Genomic DNA, 16891 nt, shown 5'->3' with positions numbered 1-16891 from the left:
TGTGGTCGAAGTCGAGTCGATCGTCGATGAGAATTTAACAGAGTTATCCGCATTTGCCGCATACAACACCGGAGAAGATCCGCCCCCAGTGATGTTCAAGAGCGACAGGTACCCCGCTCCGACAGTGTCTCCGGTGGTCGTGCTGTGTAATTCCCACGACGCTCCGCCGGTTGATGTGTTCACCAAATTCAGGGCTCGTTGAGTTCCTTGGACAACTACACCCAGGGTTCGACGTTTCCTCCAACGTACAGCGTCTTCCCAATTCCCCCTCCGCCCGGTGTGTTAAACGAGTCCGTAGTGACCGACGTCGAGTCCATAGAATTCGTGAGCAGCGTTTCACCGCTGATCTTGATCACCATGTTGGGTGCGCCTTTCGTGAACACGATGTTGTGCACGTAGTACTTGGACTGGGTGGTGCCGTTTTGGCTTCCGCCGAACCGCCACCGTGGTCGTCCCGTCTGGCCGCACCACAATGACCTGCTGGGTGTACTCTGTGAAGACAAAGTTGAACCCGCCGTTGGAAACGTATGTGGAGGCCGTGAACGATGTTACGCTCGTCGTCGTGCTGTACACGTTCCTGTTCATGGAGTCTCCGTTTCCGCCCCGCGGTCTGGTTCCCGTTCATCGTCAGAATCTGCGCGCCTGTGGGGGGGGGGGGGGGGGGGGGGGTAGGTACACCCTCACGGTCTCGTCGCCCCCAAAGGTCTCCACCCTAGAGTCCTGGAATCCCGCCGTACCGAAGTTTGTCGTATTGCCCGTGTAGTCTATGGTCCTCCTTGGAGGGAACCTATTAGGCTGCTGGGCATCAAACAGCTGTGTTCCCGTAGGAGCGATTGTGCGACATTGATTAATACCCCAAACAGAATCATGACCACAAGATGGTTTGAAGATACCAAGAAACAAAACTCGATATGTGCCGGTTGCGTTTACCTCACGAAACAATCCTCTGAACAGCACCCGGCAACAGCGGGACGTTTGTACACCATTTCTTTCTAGCCATGAGGCAAGCTGACAGTAGATGTTGGAAGGCAACGGTCAATAAAAGAAAGGAAATGCAACGGAAATGCAACGAACACCTACGCAGTGGCGGTGCAATTTTGTCTTCTGGAATTGCCCACGGTTTAAGACATGGACAAAAACGGCGACAATCTTCAGGTTGCTATTTTGTGAAAGAGAGGAGAGGGAATCTATTCTTTGTGTTGTGTTTTTAAGTGTATTACGTATGGATTACATAAGGGTTTAAATGTGGCGACGGGACTCCCGCTCCATTTCTAGGCGGAGCTGCTTCGTCGATTCTTCGGCGATTCCAGCACGAGCCTCTTCAATGCGTACCTCTCCATCTGCTTCGTGCGCTCCATTTCTAGGCGGAGCCGCTGCAGCGCCAAGTCGGCCTGCTTTGTCGTTTCTTCGGCGATTCGAGCACGAGCCTCTTCAATGCGGGCCTGGGCCTCTGCACCCATCTGCTTCGTGCGCTCGCGCGCAAGTTCCAGCTGGTCGCTGACCACCACTTTTGAGGCGCGCCACGCCGCCAGAGTCGCCTGTTCGTCAAAGGCTAAATATAAACTCAATGGTAAGCTACCTATTCATGCGGTTAGTAACTTGCAGAGACCCCTTCGACTCACCGACGGTGGGGCGGGCGGCATTCACCGCAAATTGCCCAGCCCATCTTCCAGCCGGCCCGACCATGGAAGTGGCCGCCACCGGGCCGCCAACCAGCGAGCTAAGTCCGACCGCCGCCCCGGTTACAGCGGCCTGCACGGTGGGGCCGCCCGGCACACTCTTCCCGATGTAGCTGGGCCAGGACCACATCCGCTCTAGGAGACCGACAGATGCCGCATAGGACGGCGGAGGCTGCACCAGATATGCTTGGTCCATGTCACCTATAGAAAGGCCACACCGTGTGAGTTCTACGGGTTACTGCACAATTTGCTTCAGGGAATAGCTTACCGCTTGATCCGTGCCGGAAGATGCTTCCGTGCTTGGCGGTCTTCTTCGAGGAAGCTGCCGGCGACGAGACCATGTTCCGGGCGGCGGTCATAATCTCGTCGCCGGCAGCTTCCTCGATCACCCCAAAGGTGAAATGGAGGTCGGAAAAGGAGCTATAACGAGAACGCTTTACCATTGTATGCTAGCTCATCGCTTTGATTACAGCTGCAGCTGTTGCGAAAACCTACCTGCGAAGTTCTTCGACAGCGCTTCTTACAGCGCTCGTTGGGCCTTCGACCTTTACTATGGTGTATTCGGCCACCCTTTCCATTTCGACGGAGAGGCCGTGCGCAGCCAAGAGCCTGGCGGCGACCGACTTGAATGGTTTGCCGTCTGTAAGTACTCGGAACGTCGTACGTGCCATGGGGTTGCTGCTCGACGGGAGAGCGACAGGTGGGGAAGGGGAAGGAGGGACAATCGAAGCAGGGAGAGTGACTGGTAAAGAACCGGAAGTGATTGAGGCAGATACGTTAGACATTGTGGTGCTACTCTGCGGTGGTGAAGCCCGGGGGAAACCGAAAACCTCACCCTTCTTAAGTAGCAGCGACGGGGAAGTCCTGCGTAGGGAAGAACTATCAACATACGCCGTTCTCGGATGTGTTTGCGTTACAAATGCCAGTTGTTTGTGACTATGTACAGTATATATGAAATATATAGATATGATAGATAGGCCTAACCTTATATGTAGTTGAAACAGAAATAGAAAATCAGGCCTTTCCGAAATTGACCGTATTGCAGTCCTTTCAACGCCTCATCGAATCCATGCCCGCTCCAGTTGTTTGTTACATATATATATAGATAGGCGATCACCACACCCACTGACTCCCACCCGTTCCGTAGAACCATAGCCAGAGTCCAAGAAAGGGCTCTGTCCGGACCACACCGCAGCAGTGGATAGACAGCCAGCCGGCCTAGAAAGACACCCGGCCCCACCAAAACAGTGCCTCTGTTCCTTAGCCCCGAACTGGAGAATTCATAAGGCGTACGAAATTCCGAACACTTATATATAGCTGAAACAGAAATAGAAAATCAGGCCTTCCCGAAATTGAACGTATTGCCAAAGCAGAATGGGATAACATCCTTTCAACGCCTCATCGAATCCATGCCCCGACGCATGCGGGCTGTCATAGCAATGGAAGAAGTACCAAATATTGACTTCTCTCAGCCTGTATTTAGCTTCGATTTTTGGTTCTACAGTACATGCCTTTGAGGGTCAGGTCCATGGTCCAGATAGGGCCAGAGACGGTGTACTGTACTGTACTGTCTATGTGCGTGCTGCCCCTGAAATCCCTTCGAGGATGTGCCTTCACCTTTCCGCACAAGTTCCCACCGGATCCACTAACTGCATACCATGCAGCAGCCTCCTTGGTTACACATCCCCTGACCTTTAAATTCAGCCCGGCGGAATTTTGCTATGTCCATCGCAAATTGAGCTAAGTTGATCGCCCTGATCAAGCTACCATATTATCGCCCTTATTAATGAACCCTATTTCGATACCGCCTGCAACTTTTTCTTCGTTTCGTGTTTGTGCTCTTGATCTTCGGCCAGCGTTGATTACACCGACTGCTCGTTCCTATGGATTTGTTTGGCGGGAGTGTGTGCGACTCCCGCGTTCATTTCAACCCAAATTCAATCGGGCCCGTCAGACGCCCTGTGTTCCGTTCCGTTGACGCGCGGATCTTTCCCCAGTCGTTTCAATGTCCACGCCTGTTCAGCTCACTGACGAACGCGCTTTTTTTCTGCGCGGACGTTGTCACGCTGGCCGAAGACTTCCGAGATCAGGCTTATTATGTTAAAGGTGTGAGAGCTAAATTCATGGGTCAATGGATTGAGCGGCAGTCAGGGCGGTCGGTCACATCCCCATCCCACAGCCCATGGGGCCATGGGGGTTGGTGCCCAACCTGGTGCAGCCTCCGACCGCAAAACTCAAACTGTGGAGATCCCATGATAACGAGCTCAAGTTGTACAACCAGCTGGCTCACAGTGCCACACACGGGAGGCGCAGGCCCGCAAAGATAAGCAGGCAAACACGCAATCCCACAGTCCAATGGACAAGCGCAAGATCTATGGTACCCCGGCTGTGACCGTACCCATCCACGACCCCAAAACCCCCAGCATATAAAGCGGACGAGCTCGCTGTCGCCCTCGCCTTTGCCCTGCAGTCCCTTGTAATAGCATCTCAGTCCCGCTGGTCGGTCACGTTGAGGTGTCAAATAGTTCATCGCTGGTCGATTCACCTCTTTCTCCCGCTTCGTCAACAACCGCTCAGTAACCCCATTCATCATGGCTGACGTCGCAGTAGCCAGTGTCCCTCACGATGAGAAGAAGGACATCTCCACCTTCGTCGAGCAGGGCGAGGTCCTCGAAGAGGACATCGTTGACCGCGAGCACCAAGAGCGTGAGGCCAAGATCAATGCCGCCATTGACGCCAAGCTTCGTGAGACCCCCGAGCGTATGCCCAGGGCTCTCTTCTTTATCATCCCCAACGAATTGGGAGAGCGTTTCTGTTACTACGGTATCAGCCCGATTCTCAAGCCTTTCCTCAAGAAAATGATCGGTTTCGACAAGGCTAAGACCGACAGTATCCAGCACATCTGGAAAGCCTTCACCTATTTCACCCCCCTCGGAGGCGCCGCCATTTCTGACTCCTACCTCGACAAGTACAAGACCATCGTCATCCTCTCCGTGGTTTACCTCGCCGGTCTTCTCATGCTTACCATTACCTCGAGGCCCGGCCTCGTCCCCGCCACCGAGGGAGGCTTCATTCCCTCCGGTGCTCCCCTCGCTGCATTGTTCCTCATTTCCGTCGGTACCGGTGGTATCAAGCCCTGTGTCTCCTCCCACGGTGGTGATCAGTTCCTGAGCTTTCAGAAGCAGAACCTGAACAAGTTCTACAACTACTTCTACATGGCCATCAACGTCGGTTCCATCGTCTCCGGTTTCATCCAGCCCAAGATCGCCGAGAAAAGCTGCTTCGGCCTCGAGGGTGGTAAAGACTGCTACTCTTGGGCTTTCGCCGTCTGCGCTATTGCCTTCGCCATCGCGTTAGGTGTCTTCGCTTTCGGAAAGTTCTGCTACCGTGTCGTGCCACCGGCCGGTGTCTTCTTCCCCGCCATCCTCGCCCGTGTTGCATTCAAGTACACCCTTAACCTCTTCCGCAACGGCTTCAGCCACGAACGCGCTCGCATCGCCACTTCCGAGACCGAATCTGACGCTGTTATCATTGAGCTCTTCGACTTGTTGAAGGTTCTCTTCGTCATCTCTCCCTCCATCATCTTCTGGCTCGGTTTCGACCAGAACGGAACTTCATGGCAGGACACCTCCGACCAGATGGACCACTCCAACTGGTTGAACTCTGAGACCACCAACGCGGTGATCAACCCTATCTGGATTATCATCCTTGCTCCGATCTTCGCCAACTTCCTCTACCCCGCCATCGAGAAGCGTGTCAAGTTCGGTCTCCTCCGTCGTATGGTCGTCGGTCAGTTCTTCGCTGGGATCTCGTTCATCATCATGGCTGTCATTCAGCAGAAGATCGATGACAACTGTGTCGACGAGACATGGAAGGAAGCCGGCAAGGACGTCACCATGTGCATGGACCGTGGCTCCCACACCGCTATGTTCATCGTTCCGTACTTCTTCATCACGGTCGGCGAAGTGCTCGTGTCCATCTCCGGTCTCAACTTCACCTACACTGAAGTAGGCAAGCGTTCCAAGTCCTCTTGCGCTGCCTTGTGGTTGTTGGGCACTGGTATCGGAAACCTGGTCGCCGCTGCTCTCTTCGAGACTCCTCTCGGTTCCAGCACCGGCAAGGGTGACCGACCCAAGTTCTTCTATGCCGTCGCTGGTATCATCTTCGCTGCCATGTTCGTGCAAGCATTCTTCAACCGCTTCTACACTTACAAGGCCGACCGTAAGGCTCGTGCGTAGATTAGTCTTCCTGATGTCATCATTATTAGGCTGAGGCCTTACATTTTTTGTAATATACCACCTGGCTGTTTTGTGTGCAAATATCAGATCATTTTTTGAACACATTCATCTTGTCGGATCTGTCCCTGATACCATTTGTTCATCCATGGCTTCGAAGTTCCTTGAAAACTTATGATGAAGACTTCCTCGTCCAGGCTCCTGTCGCTTCAATCACTGTACCGTGTATTCTCCTACGGAGCGTTACAAAGAGTCGTTGTTCTTGGTACTACTACTACATATCTAGTAAAGCCTCCCCAATCATCTCCCACTCCTCCACGGATCGTCCCGTCGTCCAAATCTGTAGACGTTCGATAGGGATCACTTCACCAAGAACGCCAATCCCTACGCCCGTCTGTTCCTTTAGCCGCTTAATGACGGCCTCCTTAGCAGGCTCATCAAGCTCGCCATATAGCAGGCTTAGATGCGGGCGATATGGTAGAACGGACTGACAATGTCCTTCGAAAATCTTCTCCGCTGCAGCGCGTAAGGTTCGCAGCTCGGTCGTGGGAGAAGGTGTTGCGGTGATGCATTCGAAAAATCTGGCGTGGCCGGTGACTTCGGTCTGGGTTGGGAGTCGGCTTCTATTAGTGACATCCTCCCACGGCAACCCATCATCCCGAGGTATGGCGGTACATCCACACGTACTAGGGTTGCATTGAATCTCCGGGCCTCCGCCGCCACTTTGAGTGTGAGTTCAAGCACTTCATCCTTCGGCACTGGGATACTTCCTAGAATTGTAATATGCGGATCGAACTACGTGCAGTAAATGAGCTCTCAGGTGATGCGCACATTCCCACCACACCGCCTACCAACCTTAGACGTTCCAAGCTCTTCCGCAAGCGAAGCGATGACATCCGCCAAGTGTTGAGGATTGGCAGGCACTGCCCATAACGAGAGGACTTCGTTTTCAGAATGAGGCTGATCTGCCATTGTAACCTTCGCGTGATGTTCAGCCTGGACATGGCTGGACATTGCACATATGCGTTCCTATCGCACGCGTCTGAGTGTTGCATTCCGGTCAGCAATCGGTTCAGACGATACCCCCGCCCCCAGCCCTCGAGGAAGCTGTACCATAAGTGCAGAACCATCTAAACCCAGCCATAAAATGGGAGGGCTTTCAAATCATCCTTGAATGTCAACCAGCACGGACGAAGTTGTGCAATGGTAGGCTGCACTTCCAGTGGAATTTGGAAAGCCACGAATGAAGGCAAGTCAGGTTAGCCAAAGGTCCGCCTCCATATCCCTTTTCTTGAAATTACGGCCAGCATTTCCCACGCTTCAACCCTTCATCAAGCGGTGTAATGACAAATCACCGAAATATGTCGGACTCGGAAAGGCGGAACGCGTCGAGCAATGGGGTTCCGCCACAAGGGCGGGCGGCGGCGAAACTTGTCGGGAAGGCGCAATATCACGTATGTGGAGAGAGTAAGGTATATGCGTACGAACGGGAATGCAAGAAGGGGGATGGGCTGACAAATATGGCCGAGGCGTGCACGTTGGCTTTTCACGCTCCCCAGCACTTTCCAGCCGTCTATAAAAGCAACGCTTCATCCGACTCCCTATTATCAATCGAACATCAATCCGTCGAGCAACTTGCTTCATCTTACACCTTTCTAAACAAGCCGCCCTTCTGATATCTCAACCACTCAACATGACTGTCAACAGCGATTCAATCGCCGCGATTCTCGTTACTGGAGCCAACCGAGGTATAGGCCTGGGCCTCGTCAAAGCCTTTGCCGAGAGGCCAAATACTATCGTCTTCGCCACCGCCCGCAACCCCGCAAAGTCTGAGGAATTGCAAGCCTACGTAAAGCAGCACACCAACGTCCACATCCTCAAGCTCGAAGCTACATCTGACGAAGACCACAAGAAAGTTGCGGAGGAGATCAAGAAGGTCGTGAACGGCTTGGACGTTGTTGTCATCAACGCTGGCATCTCTTCACCCAAGGATGGCTACGGATCAAATGTTTCCATCGAGGCGTTCCGTGAGACGCTCGAGGTAAACACTCTCGGCCCGTTGCGTGGATGGCAGGCGTTCTCGTCTCTTCTGAAGGCGAAGCAAACTCGCAAATTCTTCGTAATCAGCAGTCTGTTGGGATCCATCACGGAGATCCCTCAGGCCGCCGAGTTCCCTACCATCGCATACAATACCTCAAAGTCGGCGGTCAACAGCCTGACCCGGAAGCTTGCGTACGAGAACAAGAAGGATAACTTCAGCATCCAACCCCTTCACCCAGGTAGGAAGGTCTGCGAGAACTATCACAGTTTCCCAAGCCACGAACTTACTGTACATTCCGCAATTTTAGGTTGGGTCGCCACCGATATGGGCAACACTGGAGCGGCAGCGGCAGGCCTCAAAGAGGCGCCCGTCAAGGTGCCCGATAGTGTTAAAGGCCTAGTAGCCCTCATCGACAAGGCAACACCGGAAAACACTGGCACGTTCTGGGGGTTCGATGGCCAAGAAATCGCTTGGTAGAGACGGGATTAGAAGTAGCATCTAGCATCTACCGGTAGGGACTCTCTTCGCCTATAGCAAATTGCAGGACTGGAATTGCACTTTTGTAAATACATGAAATAGCATTCTTTTGGAATCTTCACCACTGGACCGAACTGTATGGTGTTTCCGCCTTCATGGCTTTCTGTCCGCACAGACCGCACAGAAAAACATGACCGCTCCACCATATGAACCGAAGTTGAAGGAGACCCAAATTTGACGTTGAAACGCCGAATGATCAAAGTTACGAAAAATTCTAACCTGATGTGCACATGTAGTGCTACCTTCAGCCCTCCAACAACTTGGCGAGGTCGAGTCTCAGTTGTCACATTTACGGGATGTATGTTCAGCAACGCCGCATCTCCGAAGTGCTGTTCAACGCCGGAACAGCACGGAATAAGATGAACACTTTTCAGCTTACGCTCGGTTGATCACGACCACACAGTGCCCAGCAGTCAAAGTCACCTCGATTTGGAGCTTCGTCTCTTCAATGAACCGGTCGAATGCCGCAGATGAACCAGAGTCGCCATCTCCAGAATCTCGCAAACACGTCCGAGTCCGCTTATCGCCGTGGCGTACACCGCTGCTGAGCGGGCCTGTGGGTGTCCTTCCTTTCCCTTTCAAAGAGAGCCCTCTTCATGTCCAGGGGGTCGATCATTCGCCTATATGGGCCCTCTAGCTTGAATGAGTTCAAGTCCATCCCAGTCGTCGGCGAAGCCTTCCCGCGACCTTACTGATCTCTGAGCTCCAGCCTATATGTCTTCCCTTATCTCACTCCGTCAACAAAGTGCGACCGCCCAGGCGCTGGTGTCAAGCATCCCTCTCAAGAACTTCTCATTGTGAACAATCGTGCACTCTCTCGTGATAGTAGATCCAGGTTTATTGCTTTGCTCACTGTTGAGTCCACCGGAGCGCCGTTCATCCGCGTCCCGCGTCTGCTGTCCACAGAAATGAAGAAGTTTCCCATCCGGTGCTCCGAAAGTGTGACGCAAGGGCCGCAATCGCCCTCAAACTCGTGCAGCTTTAGAAAAAGCCGCCAGAATCAATTGCAGTCATAACTTGCTCGACCAAATTACCGCGGTCGCAAACGCGCGAGCGACATCCGAGCACCGGTTTAATCCTCCGATTCGGTCGTTACTTCAGAATGTACGCATTCGTCCTCCTCGAACTTCTTGCTTCGATTGGGCCTCAACTTCGAGGGGCGATGGCGGTTTTAGTCTCTATGCCATGTGCCCTCCTCGGCATCTATCCTTCCGCCGCTCTTCCCCCTCGGCCTCTGACCGTTGCCGGTATGCCCTTTGTCCGCCTTAACCTCTGACCGTTGCCGGTATGTCCTCTGGTACGAGTTTGCATGCTGAACATAAACGGGTGAGTCTCGAAGTGATCTTCGGTGTTGTTAAGTGCGGTGCGCTCGTTCGCACCGTTCCTGTGTGAGTCTGTAAAAGGTTTCGTTTGGGGAACACAGTCCCCTAGCCTGTTTACTAACTTCTGCCGACCCCTTGTCCTTCTGAAGCGGCGTCCGACCACAAACCCGACATCGACAACGCATTCATTACTAATGCACTTTTCTTCTGAACGCCCGTCTCCTTTAGTCACCGGACCGTCCTCCACGTCTTGCGCTTGCCGTCCTTTCACCCAACCATACTTTGTCTCATGACCCCGCGGTCAGAGACGCGAGAACGGAACAGCTTTCGCCTCGACTTCAGCACACGTTCCAATCGAGCCTCAACGACGTTTGTCACCAACTTACGGCCCACGTTGAATCCACGTTACTCAGCGGATCTGCAAGGTTTTATGATCTGCCAGTGTGCCCGGGGTCCCGTTGCTCTTGAACGGGTCCATTTGGATCTGGATTTATCGGCGGATTCACAGCGGAGTCGGGGGTTTTGCGCCTTGGAAGTTTTGGATGTCTTTAGAAGTTGTTGTTGCCGGTCACGGCCAATCAGGAGGGTTGTGCAAGACGCAATTACGGTTGCGCAACCTGGGACTGATGGGCGAGCGCGCAGTCATAGCAGTCTCAGGTGTGGTTTGAAATCGCGTCCTTGTGCATCTGCTGAGCACACAGGCGGACTCCAAAAAAAAAACACCACTGCCAACACCTTGCTAAAAATACTGCGTTGGGGGGGTCACCGAGACGCTGGCAGCCTCAATAGAGCAAGAGGATAGACATATATAAATATCAAGGGAGTCGACAGTCCGCCCTGGGCGAGCTCACACTTCCAGCATCCCCAAAAGAAACTTAATTCTACTTCGTGCCAACCACCTACCTCCACCATGACCAAGACGGGACAATTCGCCACCCTTGCCGTGCACGCTGGCCAGGAGCCAGGTATGTGTCGCGTCTCTAGAAACGGAAGGGTGTTCTTACCGGTGGGCTTCAGCTGATCTTCCGCTTCCGCTACAGACCCTATCACCGGTGCCGTTATTCCACCCATTAGCTTGTCGACCACGTTCGCGCAAAGTGCTGCCGGCGTGCATAGGGGTTTCGACTACTCTCGGTCCGGCAACCCCACTCGCCAGGCTTTCGAGACGGCTGTTGCCGCTCTGGAGAAGGGCAAATATGCTTTGGCGTTTTCCTCGGGCTCCGTCACCACGGCCACCGTTTTGAACATGGTGGGCCAAGGTGGCCACGTTATTTCGGTCAACGACACGTACGGTGGAACCTTCCGTTACTTCACAAAGGTTGCCAAGCGCAACGGTGTGGAGGTTGAGTTCCTGGATCTTTTCGACCCCAATGTGTTGAAGAAGGCATTGAAGCCAAACACTAAGATGGTGTGGATTGAGACACCGAGTAAGCTTAATTGTGATTTAGGGCTTGGAACCAATTTGGGATTTGTCACTAACGCGGTAATCACGATGTTCCAGCAAACCCTACACTGCGATTGGTCGATATCAAGGCTATCGCCGAAATCGCTCACTCCCAACCTGGCGTCGTCCTTGTCGTTGACAACACATTCATGAGCCCATACTTCCAAAATCCCCTTGAACTCGGCGCCGACATCGTTGTCCATTCCGTCACAAAGTACATCAACGGACACTCTGACGTTGTGATGGGTGTTGCTATCACCAACAGCGACGAGTACAACGAAGAGCTGAAGTTCCTGCAAAACTCCATCGGCGGTGTGCCTAGCGCCTTCGACTGCTTCTTGGCCAACCGTGGTTTGAAGACACTGCATCTTCGTAAGTACATCGCCCGATTCTCGCCTTCTGCTATGGAATCACATATTCACATAACTTTCTACAGGGATGAAACGTCATGAGGAAAATGCGATCGCCGTCGCGCGGTTCCTGGAAGCATCCGACAAAGTTGAGGAGGTCATCTACCCAGGACTTGAAAGCCACCGGCAACACGCCCTCGCAAAGAAGCAGCAACGTGGATTCGGTGGAATGGTCAGCTTCCGCCTGAAGAGCGGTGGCCTCCCCGCATCCAACCGGTTCCTTTCCACATTGCGCATCTTTGCGCTTGCGGAATCCCTTGGTGGAGTCGAGTCGCTGGCCGAGCTGCCGGCCGTTATGACACACGCCTCTCTGACGCCCGAGGCACGGCAAGAGGTTGGAGTTACGGACACTTTGATCCGGTTGTCCGTCGGAATCGAAGATGCTGAGGACTTGATCGAAGACGTCCGTCGTGGTCTTGAAGCCGCTCTTCCATGAAGCGCTCGCCCGTAATCCACAACACCCATCACATCAGCAATCACATCGCGACCCCTCCGTTCACATCTACCCCGCGTAATACCATCGGTACAGAGACTTTACTTAGTTAGTCGGATCTTGAGCACTGCGTTGCGATCTGGTCGATCGTTGGATTTCCTCGTTTCCTTTTCACAATGTGTCCCTTATTATATAGAGAACGTTGGTCTAACCCCGGCTTTTTGGATACAAATTCATACTTTGTTGTAACACTGCGAAATGCATACGTTTGCGAAACATCAGAGCTTCCGTTGAACATATGCGCTTGTGAGGGTTCGCTTTGTGTCGGAGAGAACATCCTTTGGGCGTACATACTTAGCTTCGACACTGTGGTCTCAACACTACAGTGTATGCCTTGCAAAGTGGTGCAAAACGTGAGAATCCTTTCTGTAAGAAGGAGCTCGCCCGTTCACAAACGTAAAAAGGAGCTCGCCCGTTCACAAACGTAAAGGTACTTCGGATGCAAAACCTTCAAAGTATCGTCCGTCAGAAGGACTGAGGGACCTCCCATGCACATCTGCTTCGGGTGAACCTATCCGGCACTAAATGATTATCATGGTCTCGATCTTTGGCCGGTCCTCCGGCGGTGGCTCATCGCGGATTCGGACCCCTGACCTAGAGCTTCTACATCAGGATCTTCCATATAGTACGTAGCGAGTTCTTCGATCAAGCGAGTTCGGTTGGGGAGGCCCGAAGTCGTAGCAACAATAGGAGTGGGATGACGGGGTCGTCGTTCTCCTCGCAGAGCTGGACGTAGGAACGATGTTGATGGAGGAGATATGCCAGACGATGCCGAACAATAACGAACTCTTGCTCATATACGCTGGCACCGGGCGTGGAAATCGGCAGAAGACGCGCAACTTTCGGTATATAAATCGACGGTGGGAAACAAACTGTCAGTAACCCAGCTCCGGAAACGCGGTAGCGGTCTCTAAACGCTTATGTACCTTTGGCTAACACCCATCCTTCAGGTTTGCTTGTCGGAGTGTGTTTTGCTCCGAGTGTAACGCGTCGAGTGTTCTTCAACAAAAAATGCGCAGTCAACGCGTACCGCATCGGTATAATCATCAGTGAATTTGAAGTTTCATGTTCCCCTGTTTGGGGGCCCCGACGCGCCACTCGACTTATCCCAAAAGGCCCCAATCTCGTCGTCTTTGTCTCGTTGCTGTGCTGGATCTGACTCAAAACGGATACGGTCTAAACGGCGGAAACAGGATATGCGCACTATGCGGGCACCTTCTGCGTGAAGCTCAGGGCTGGCCTGCCGAGAGAGTCGGAGAGACGTCGCTTTACAAAAGAAGCCCGCCGCCCTGCGTTTCCGTTTCCGTTTCCAGCCCTCTCCATTTCATTCCAGCTGTTCCAAAATCGAATTCACCCTCCTTGCCACAGCTGCTTCGCCTTTTTCTCAAAGACTCAAGCGCATTTCGTTGATTCACCATGCCTTCCTTATCCTCTTTCTTGTCCTTGTCCGTCCTTCTGGCGGGTGTTGCGCAAGCTCTTCCCACCGGTGCCCCGAAGTGCGCCATCAACCAGGCGGCCATCTCTGCAGCGCACTCTGATCCTTCCGCTGCCGGCTACACAATCACCACCTCGGCTTCTACCTACGTAAGTGTTTGCGTGCGATTGTGCGACGTGGTGCTCTTCAGTTGTCCTGGAGGGCACAAGCAAGTTGTGATGCGCTATCATCTTCTATAAGCACAGCGATACTCATTTCTTGTTTGCCTCGCTCATCCAGACCCCAGGAGCCCCGCTCACGTTTACAATCCAAGGTGATAAAAATGTTGTCGGAGTTCTCATGTATGTGAGCGCGGGAGAAGTCAGCAAGCACGTTGGTGCCTTCAAGGTTCCCGAAAACTTCCGTGTGCAAAATGCCGATATCTGCACTGGTGCCAAGATCGTCAACGACGCTCCGGAGAGTACCATCACCCACGCCAACCCCACGCCGAAGGGCACGAAAGTTGATTTCACCTGGACTGCGCCGGCTGCGGACCAGGGACCCCTCACCCTTCACGCCGTCGTTGCCTCTGGAGGCCCCGGCAACCCGTGGCAGATTCTGGACGTCGTCACCCTCAACTCGGCGTCTGGAGGTTCCGGAAGCGCTCCCACCACTGTTGAAGGTGGTGCCGCGTCCACTGCTGCTCCCGTCCCAACCTCGGACATCGACGTCGTCACCAGCGACACCTCATTCCCAACTGGTACCATTGAGCCTTCCACCCCCCGCCGCAAATGCCACAAGAAGAACTCTGACCACGCTTCCGTTGTCATTGAGGCCCCGTCCGCCACGGTCGACTCTTCCTACCCAACTGCGACGGCGACATCTAGCGAATCGAACACCGGTGTCGTCTCCTCCTCTGAAAAGCTCTCGTTCAGCGGCGTAGTTGCTGCGGTGGGCGCCTTCGTTTTGGGGCTCTCTCAGCTGGCGTAATCAGGATACGGATATTTGACTTCACAGTAGCATATGTACATATACACTCGTCGCACATGTCCTTTCGACCTCTTTTTGTTCATATTAAGCTTTCCTCCCTTTTGATGTACGGAGCTGTTCACCTTTCTTTGTTTCTCCCTTCCTCATCCGTTCTCTTACATTTACACCTGTACTTAGATTTGATTTTTTGCGCTTAGTCCCCTGCTGGACACGTTCAGATTTACCCCTTGTTGTACATCATAGAATGATACTCGATTGTATACTACTTCTCACTGTGTTGCAAGGAAGTGAATGTGCTGCAGCGGTTTGTTAAACTTCGGAATGGTTACATGAATGTGTTAAGGTCGAAAATGTGTATTCAATCAAACGGTATCTATTTACATGCTTTGTGACACAATCAGTGGCACTCCCTCACGACCTGCAATCCTCTAGATCTACAGTAGATCCAACGCATGGCAGAGATCCGCCGGCCAAGGGTTCCAACCCACCGCATCATTGCTCTCATCCGCCAACATTGAAAAGCTTGAAGATCGCCGAACTACTCGCACCGGAAACCTTTTTGACCAACGACGGGTTCTCAAACTTGTGGTTTAACCACACATCCTTGTGGTAAAGCACCTTGCCCGAGGTCTTATCCACCGTGATGTGCGTAACAGCCTCAATCGGGATCTCCTTCGGCTTGCTCGGCTCCCCTCGTCGGTAGATCTGCGTATTCGGCACCGAGATCAATTCTCCGTTCGCGAGACTCTCGCCTTGCGGCGGCTGCGTGTCTTTCAACGATCCGATGGAGTTCAGGGGCGTCTCGTTGGCATCGATGGAGGAGAAGAAGGAAAGCAGGGCGTGGAATTGGGAGATGATGTTGGTGGGGCCGTGGACAATCATCAGAGGGTCTTCGAATGTTGCGTTCGGCGCATAGTGGGTTTCGATGATTTGTTGCTGCTCTTTGGGGTCGCGGGAGGTGTAGAGACGAAGCACTTTGCTGATGAGGGGGGCGTACTTGGTGGATGCGGCGGTTGCGCTAGTTGCTGCTGGGGTTGCCATAATGAATAAGGGGATTGACTATGCGGTGATGAAAGTGGAGGGTGTGTTTAATGTGTCTGAAGAAGTATCCAACGGAGTGGTATAGACGATTTTCTGTGTCTGAGAAAAGGAAAGGACGAGAGGCATCTGCTTTTAATATCGGTCGCCGGACGGTTATGAGTGGCAAAAAACATGGGACATTGGAAAAACCTCAGGGTGCGAAGGGAAAGCCCCGTTTCTTGCGTCAACGTGCGTCACTCAGAACGCGTGGGCTCTTTTTCCGCCAGCGCCAAATGCACACCTTCGCGCTGTCAATTTACGGATTGCGAGATGTCATGCTGCGTTCGAAGGTCGATTATCCGCGACCCCCTTCGGGGCTCCTGGGGACTACCGTAACCAACGCAAGTAGTACACGTCTCAACAATTCAGGTCAAAGTACGCTGAGCGTTGAATACGTGCATGGATAACCCTGCTGCGTGGATAGCTATGTCACATCTCTGTGGTTTCATTCGATGCATTGTCACCAGTTTACAACTTCACAACGCAGCATAGATCCCATCGCAGATCTTGGCACAGTCCGGCTTCCTCCCGGCTTTTGGATTGTCAACAAGGGTGACTGCAAACGTGCAGTCATGTCATGCCCCATTTCACAGTCGCCCTGATTTCCGGACGGCCCTACATAGAACGCTACGCTTGCATTTGCGAAGTACTCTCCTCACCCGCACATCTGGTTGCTCCATCATGAGCGAATGATTCGTCAAAAGCATTGGTTGGCAGTATGCTTCAAAGTGAGAGAGATGACAGCCGAGTGCTGAGGTGATTCGCTGTGATCCTTCACTAAAAGGCTTTCCGACGCAGATATGGCTTTTTGGCTAGTCTTCGCTCGCAATGCTACCCGTAACATGCTGTTTCAAGACGACTTCAAGATTGTTTAGATGACTTGTCGAAGCACCTTATCGAGCCCTCCTCGAGGAAGGTCCTCATATCGTTTGAAAGCGGATGAATGTGATGGCAGCTTTCCAGACTCCTCGACAAAACGTGGAGACGACACACTTCGAGCTCAAAACAGTATGCTATAGGAGCCGAAAAGATTCGACGATTCGACGGAAACTGGACAGCCTCGCTCCCCTCCTGCCCTCTCCGTTGTTGTATTCGGGCTACTGGTGTGCGTGTGGGTTGGTTGCGTACAGGCGTTTTCCGACGTCCCGGAGAACCCAGAAACTTGCGGACTATATTCCATGTTATTCAAGAAGCTACCAGCGGGTCTCAACTGCGTGCAACTCGATCCGATCCGCCAGCGAATTGC

General features: G+C 52.9%; 7 protein-coding genes across 7 annotated transcripts; 4 read left to right on the top strand and 3 right to left on the bottom strand.

The window, feature by feature from the left end:
• Positions 1 to 1162: 1162 nt before the first annotated feature.
• EV422DRAFT_515130 (uncharacterized protein) lies at positions 1163 to 2040 on the bottom strand (the record flags this gene model as incomplete). The annotated part of the gene is made up of 3 exons (XM_053069305.1): positions 1163 to 1552; positions 1623 to 1880; positions 1948 to 2040. Coding segments are annotated over 3 exons (632 nt in total), but the record flags the coding sequence as incomplete, so codon positions are not given.
• A 2401-nt stretch (positions 2041 to 4441) lies between these two features.
• EV422DRAFT_491427 (POT family-domain-containing protein) lies at positions 4442 to 5917 on the top strand (the record flags this gene model as incomplete). The annotated part of the gene is made up of 1 exon (XM_053067534.1): positions 4442 to 5917. One exon carries the CDS (start codon positions 4442 to 4444, stop codon positions 5915 to 5917), a length of 1476 nt encoding a protein of 491 aa, XP_052929521.1.
• A 271-nt stretch (positions 5918 to 6188) lies between these two features.
• On the bottom strand, positions 6189 to 6886 carry EV422DRAFT_563861 (2',3'-cyclic-nucleotide 3'-phosphodiesterase; the record flags this gene model as incomplete). The annotated part of the gene is made up of 3 exons (XM_053072122.1): positions 6189 to 6518; positions 6602 to 6709; positions 6770 to 6886. 3 exons carry the CDS (start codon positions 6884 to 6886, stop codon positions 6189 to 6191), a joined length of 555 nt encoding a protein of 184 aa, XP_052929520.1.
• A 440-nt stretch (positions 6887 to 7326) lies between these two features.
• EV422DRAFT_151001 (uncharacterized protein) lies at positions 7327 to 8686 on the top strand. Its single transcript, XM_053064885.1, has 2 exons — positions 7327 to 8193; positions 8263 to 8686. Exons 1-2 carry the CDS (start codon positions 7608 to 7610, stop codon positions 8430 to 8432), a joined length of 756 nt encoding a protein of 251 aa, XP_052929519.1. The 5' UTR covers positions 7327 to 7607; the 3' UTR covers positions 8433 to 8686.
• Positions 8687 to 10246: 1560 nt separating this feature from the next.
• EV422DRAFT_151117 (Cys/Met metabolism PLP-dependent enzyme-domain-containing protein) lies at positions 10247 to 12191 on the top strand. Its single transcript, XM_053064886.1, has 4 exons — positions 10247 to 10779; positions 10855 to 11241; positions 11316 to 11630; positions 11695 to 12191. The coding sequence occupies exons 1-4, from the start codon at positions 10725 to 10727 to the stop codon at positions 12102 to 12104; spliced, it is 1167 nt and encodes a 388-aa protein (XP_052929518.1). The 5' UTR covers positions 10247 to 10724; the 3' UTR covers positions 12105 to 12191.
• Positions 12192 to 13253: 1062 nt separating this feature from the next.
• Positions 13254 to 14906, top strand: EV422DRAFT_575883 (uncharacterized protein). Its single transcript, XM_053073220.1, has 2 exons — positions 13254 to 13745; positions 13876 to 14906. The coding sequence occupies exons 1-2, from the start codon at positions 13578 to 13580 to the stop codon at positions 14563 to 14565; spliced, it is 858 nt and encodes a 285-aa protein (XP_052929517.1). The 5' UTR covers positions 13254 to 13577; the 3' UTR covers positions 14566 to 14906.
• EV422DRAFT_515108 (uncharacterized protein) lies at positions 14907 to 15796 on the bottom strand. The gene has a single exon (XM_053069304.1). The coding sequence runs from the start codon at positions 15604 to 15606 to the stop codon at positions 15067 to 15069; it is 540 nt and encodes a 179-aa protein (XP_052929516.1). The 5' UTR covers positions 15607 to 15796; the 3' UTR covers positions 14907 to 15066.
• Between the last annotated feature and the right edge of the window lie 1095 nt (positions 15797 to 16891).

This window comes from Fimicolochytrium jonesii (genome assembly GCF_025526975.1).
Source record: "Fimicolochytrium jonesii strain JEL569 chromosome Unknown EV422scaffold_2, whole genome shotgun sequence".
Classification (NCBI taxonomy): domain Eukaryota; kingdom Fungi; phylum Chytridiomycota; class Chytridiomycetes; order Spizellomycetales; family Powellomycetaceae; genus Fimicolochytrium; species Fimicolochytrium jonesii.
Note: the sequence above shows the minus strand (reverse complement) of the source record. Positions and strands in the feature narration are given on the sequence as shown.

Coding starts and splice junctions, on each gene's coding strand:
- EV422DRAFT_515108 (XM_053069304.1), bottom strand. CDS start 15,606: ATGGCAACCCCAGCAGCAACTAGCGCAACCGCCGCATCCACCAAGTAC.
- EV422DRAFT_151001 (XM_053064885.1), top strand. CDS start 7,608: ATGACTGTCAACAGCGATTCAATCGCCGCGATTCTCGTTACTGGAGCC. Junction 8,194..8,262: donor CATCCAACCCCTTCACCCAG/GTAGGAAGGTCT, acceptor CCGCAATTTTAG/GTTGGGTCGCCACCGATATG.
- EV422DRAFT_151117 (XM_053064886.1), top strand. CDS start 10,725: ATGACCAAGACGGGACAATTCGCCACCCTTGCCGTGCACGCTGGCCAG. Junction 10,780..10,854: donor GCACGCTGGCCAGGAGCCAG/GTATGTGTCGCG, acceptor CTTCCGCTACAG/ACCCTATCACCGGTGCCGTT. Junction 11,242..11,315: donor GGTGTGGATTGAGACACCGA/GTAAGCTTAATT, acceptor ACGATGTTCCAG/CAAACCCTACACTGCGATTG.
- EV422DRAFT_575883 (XM_053073220.1), top strand. CDS start 13,578: ATGCCTTCCTTATCCTCTTTCTTGTCCTTGTCCGTCCTTCTGGCGGGT. Junction 13,746..13,875: donor CCACCTCGGCTTCTACCTAC/GTAAGTGTTTGC, acceptor TCGCTCATCCAG/ACCCCAGGAGCCCCGCTCAC.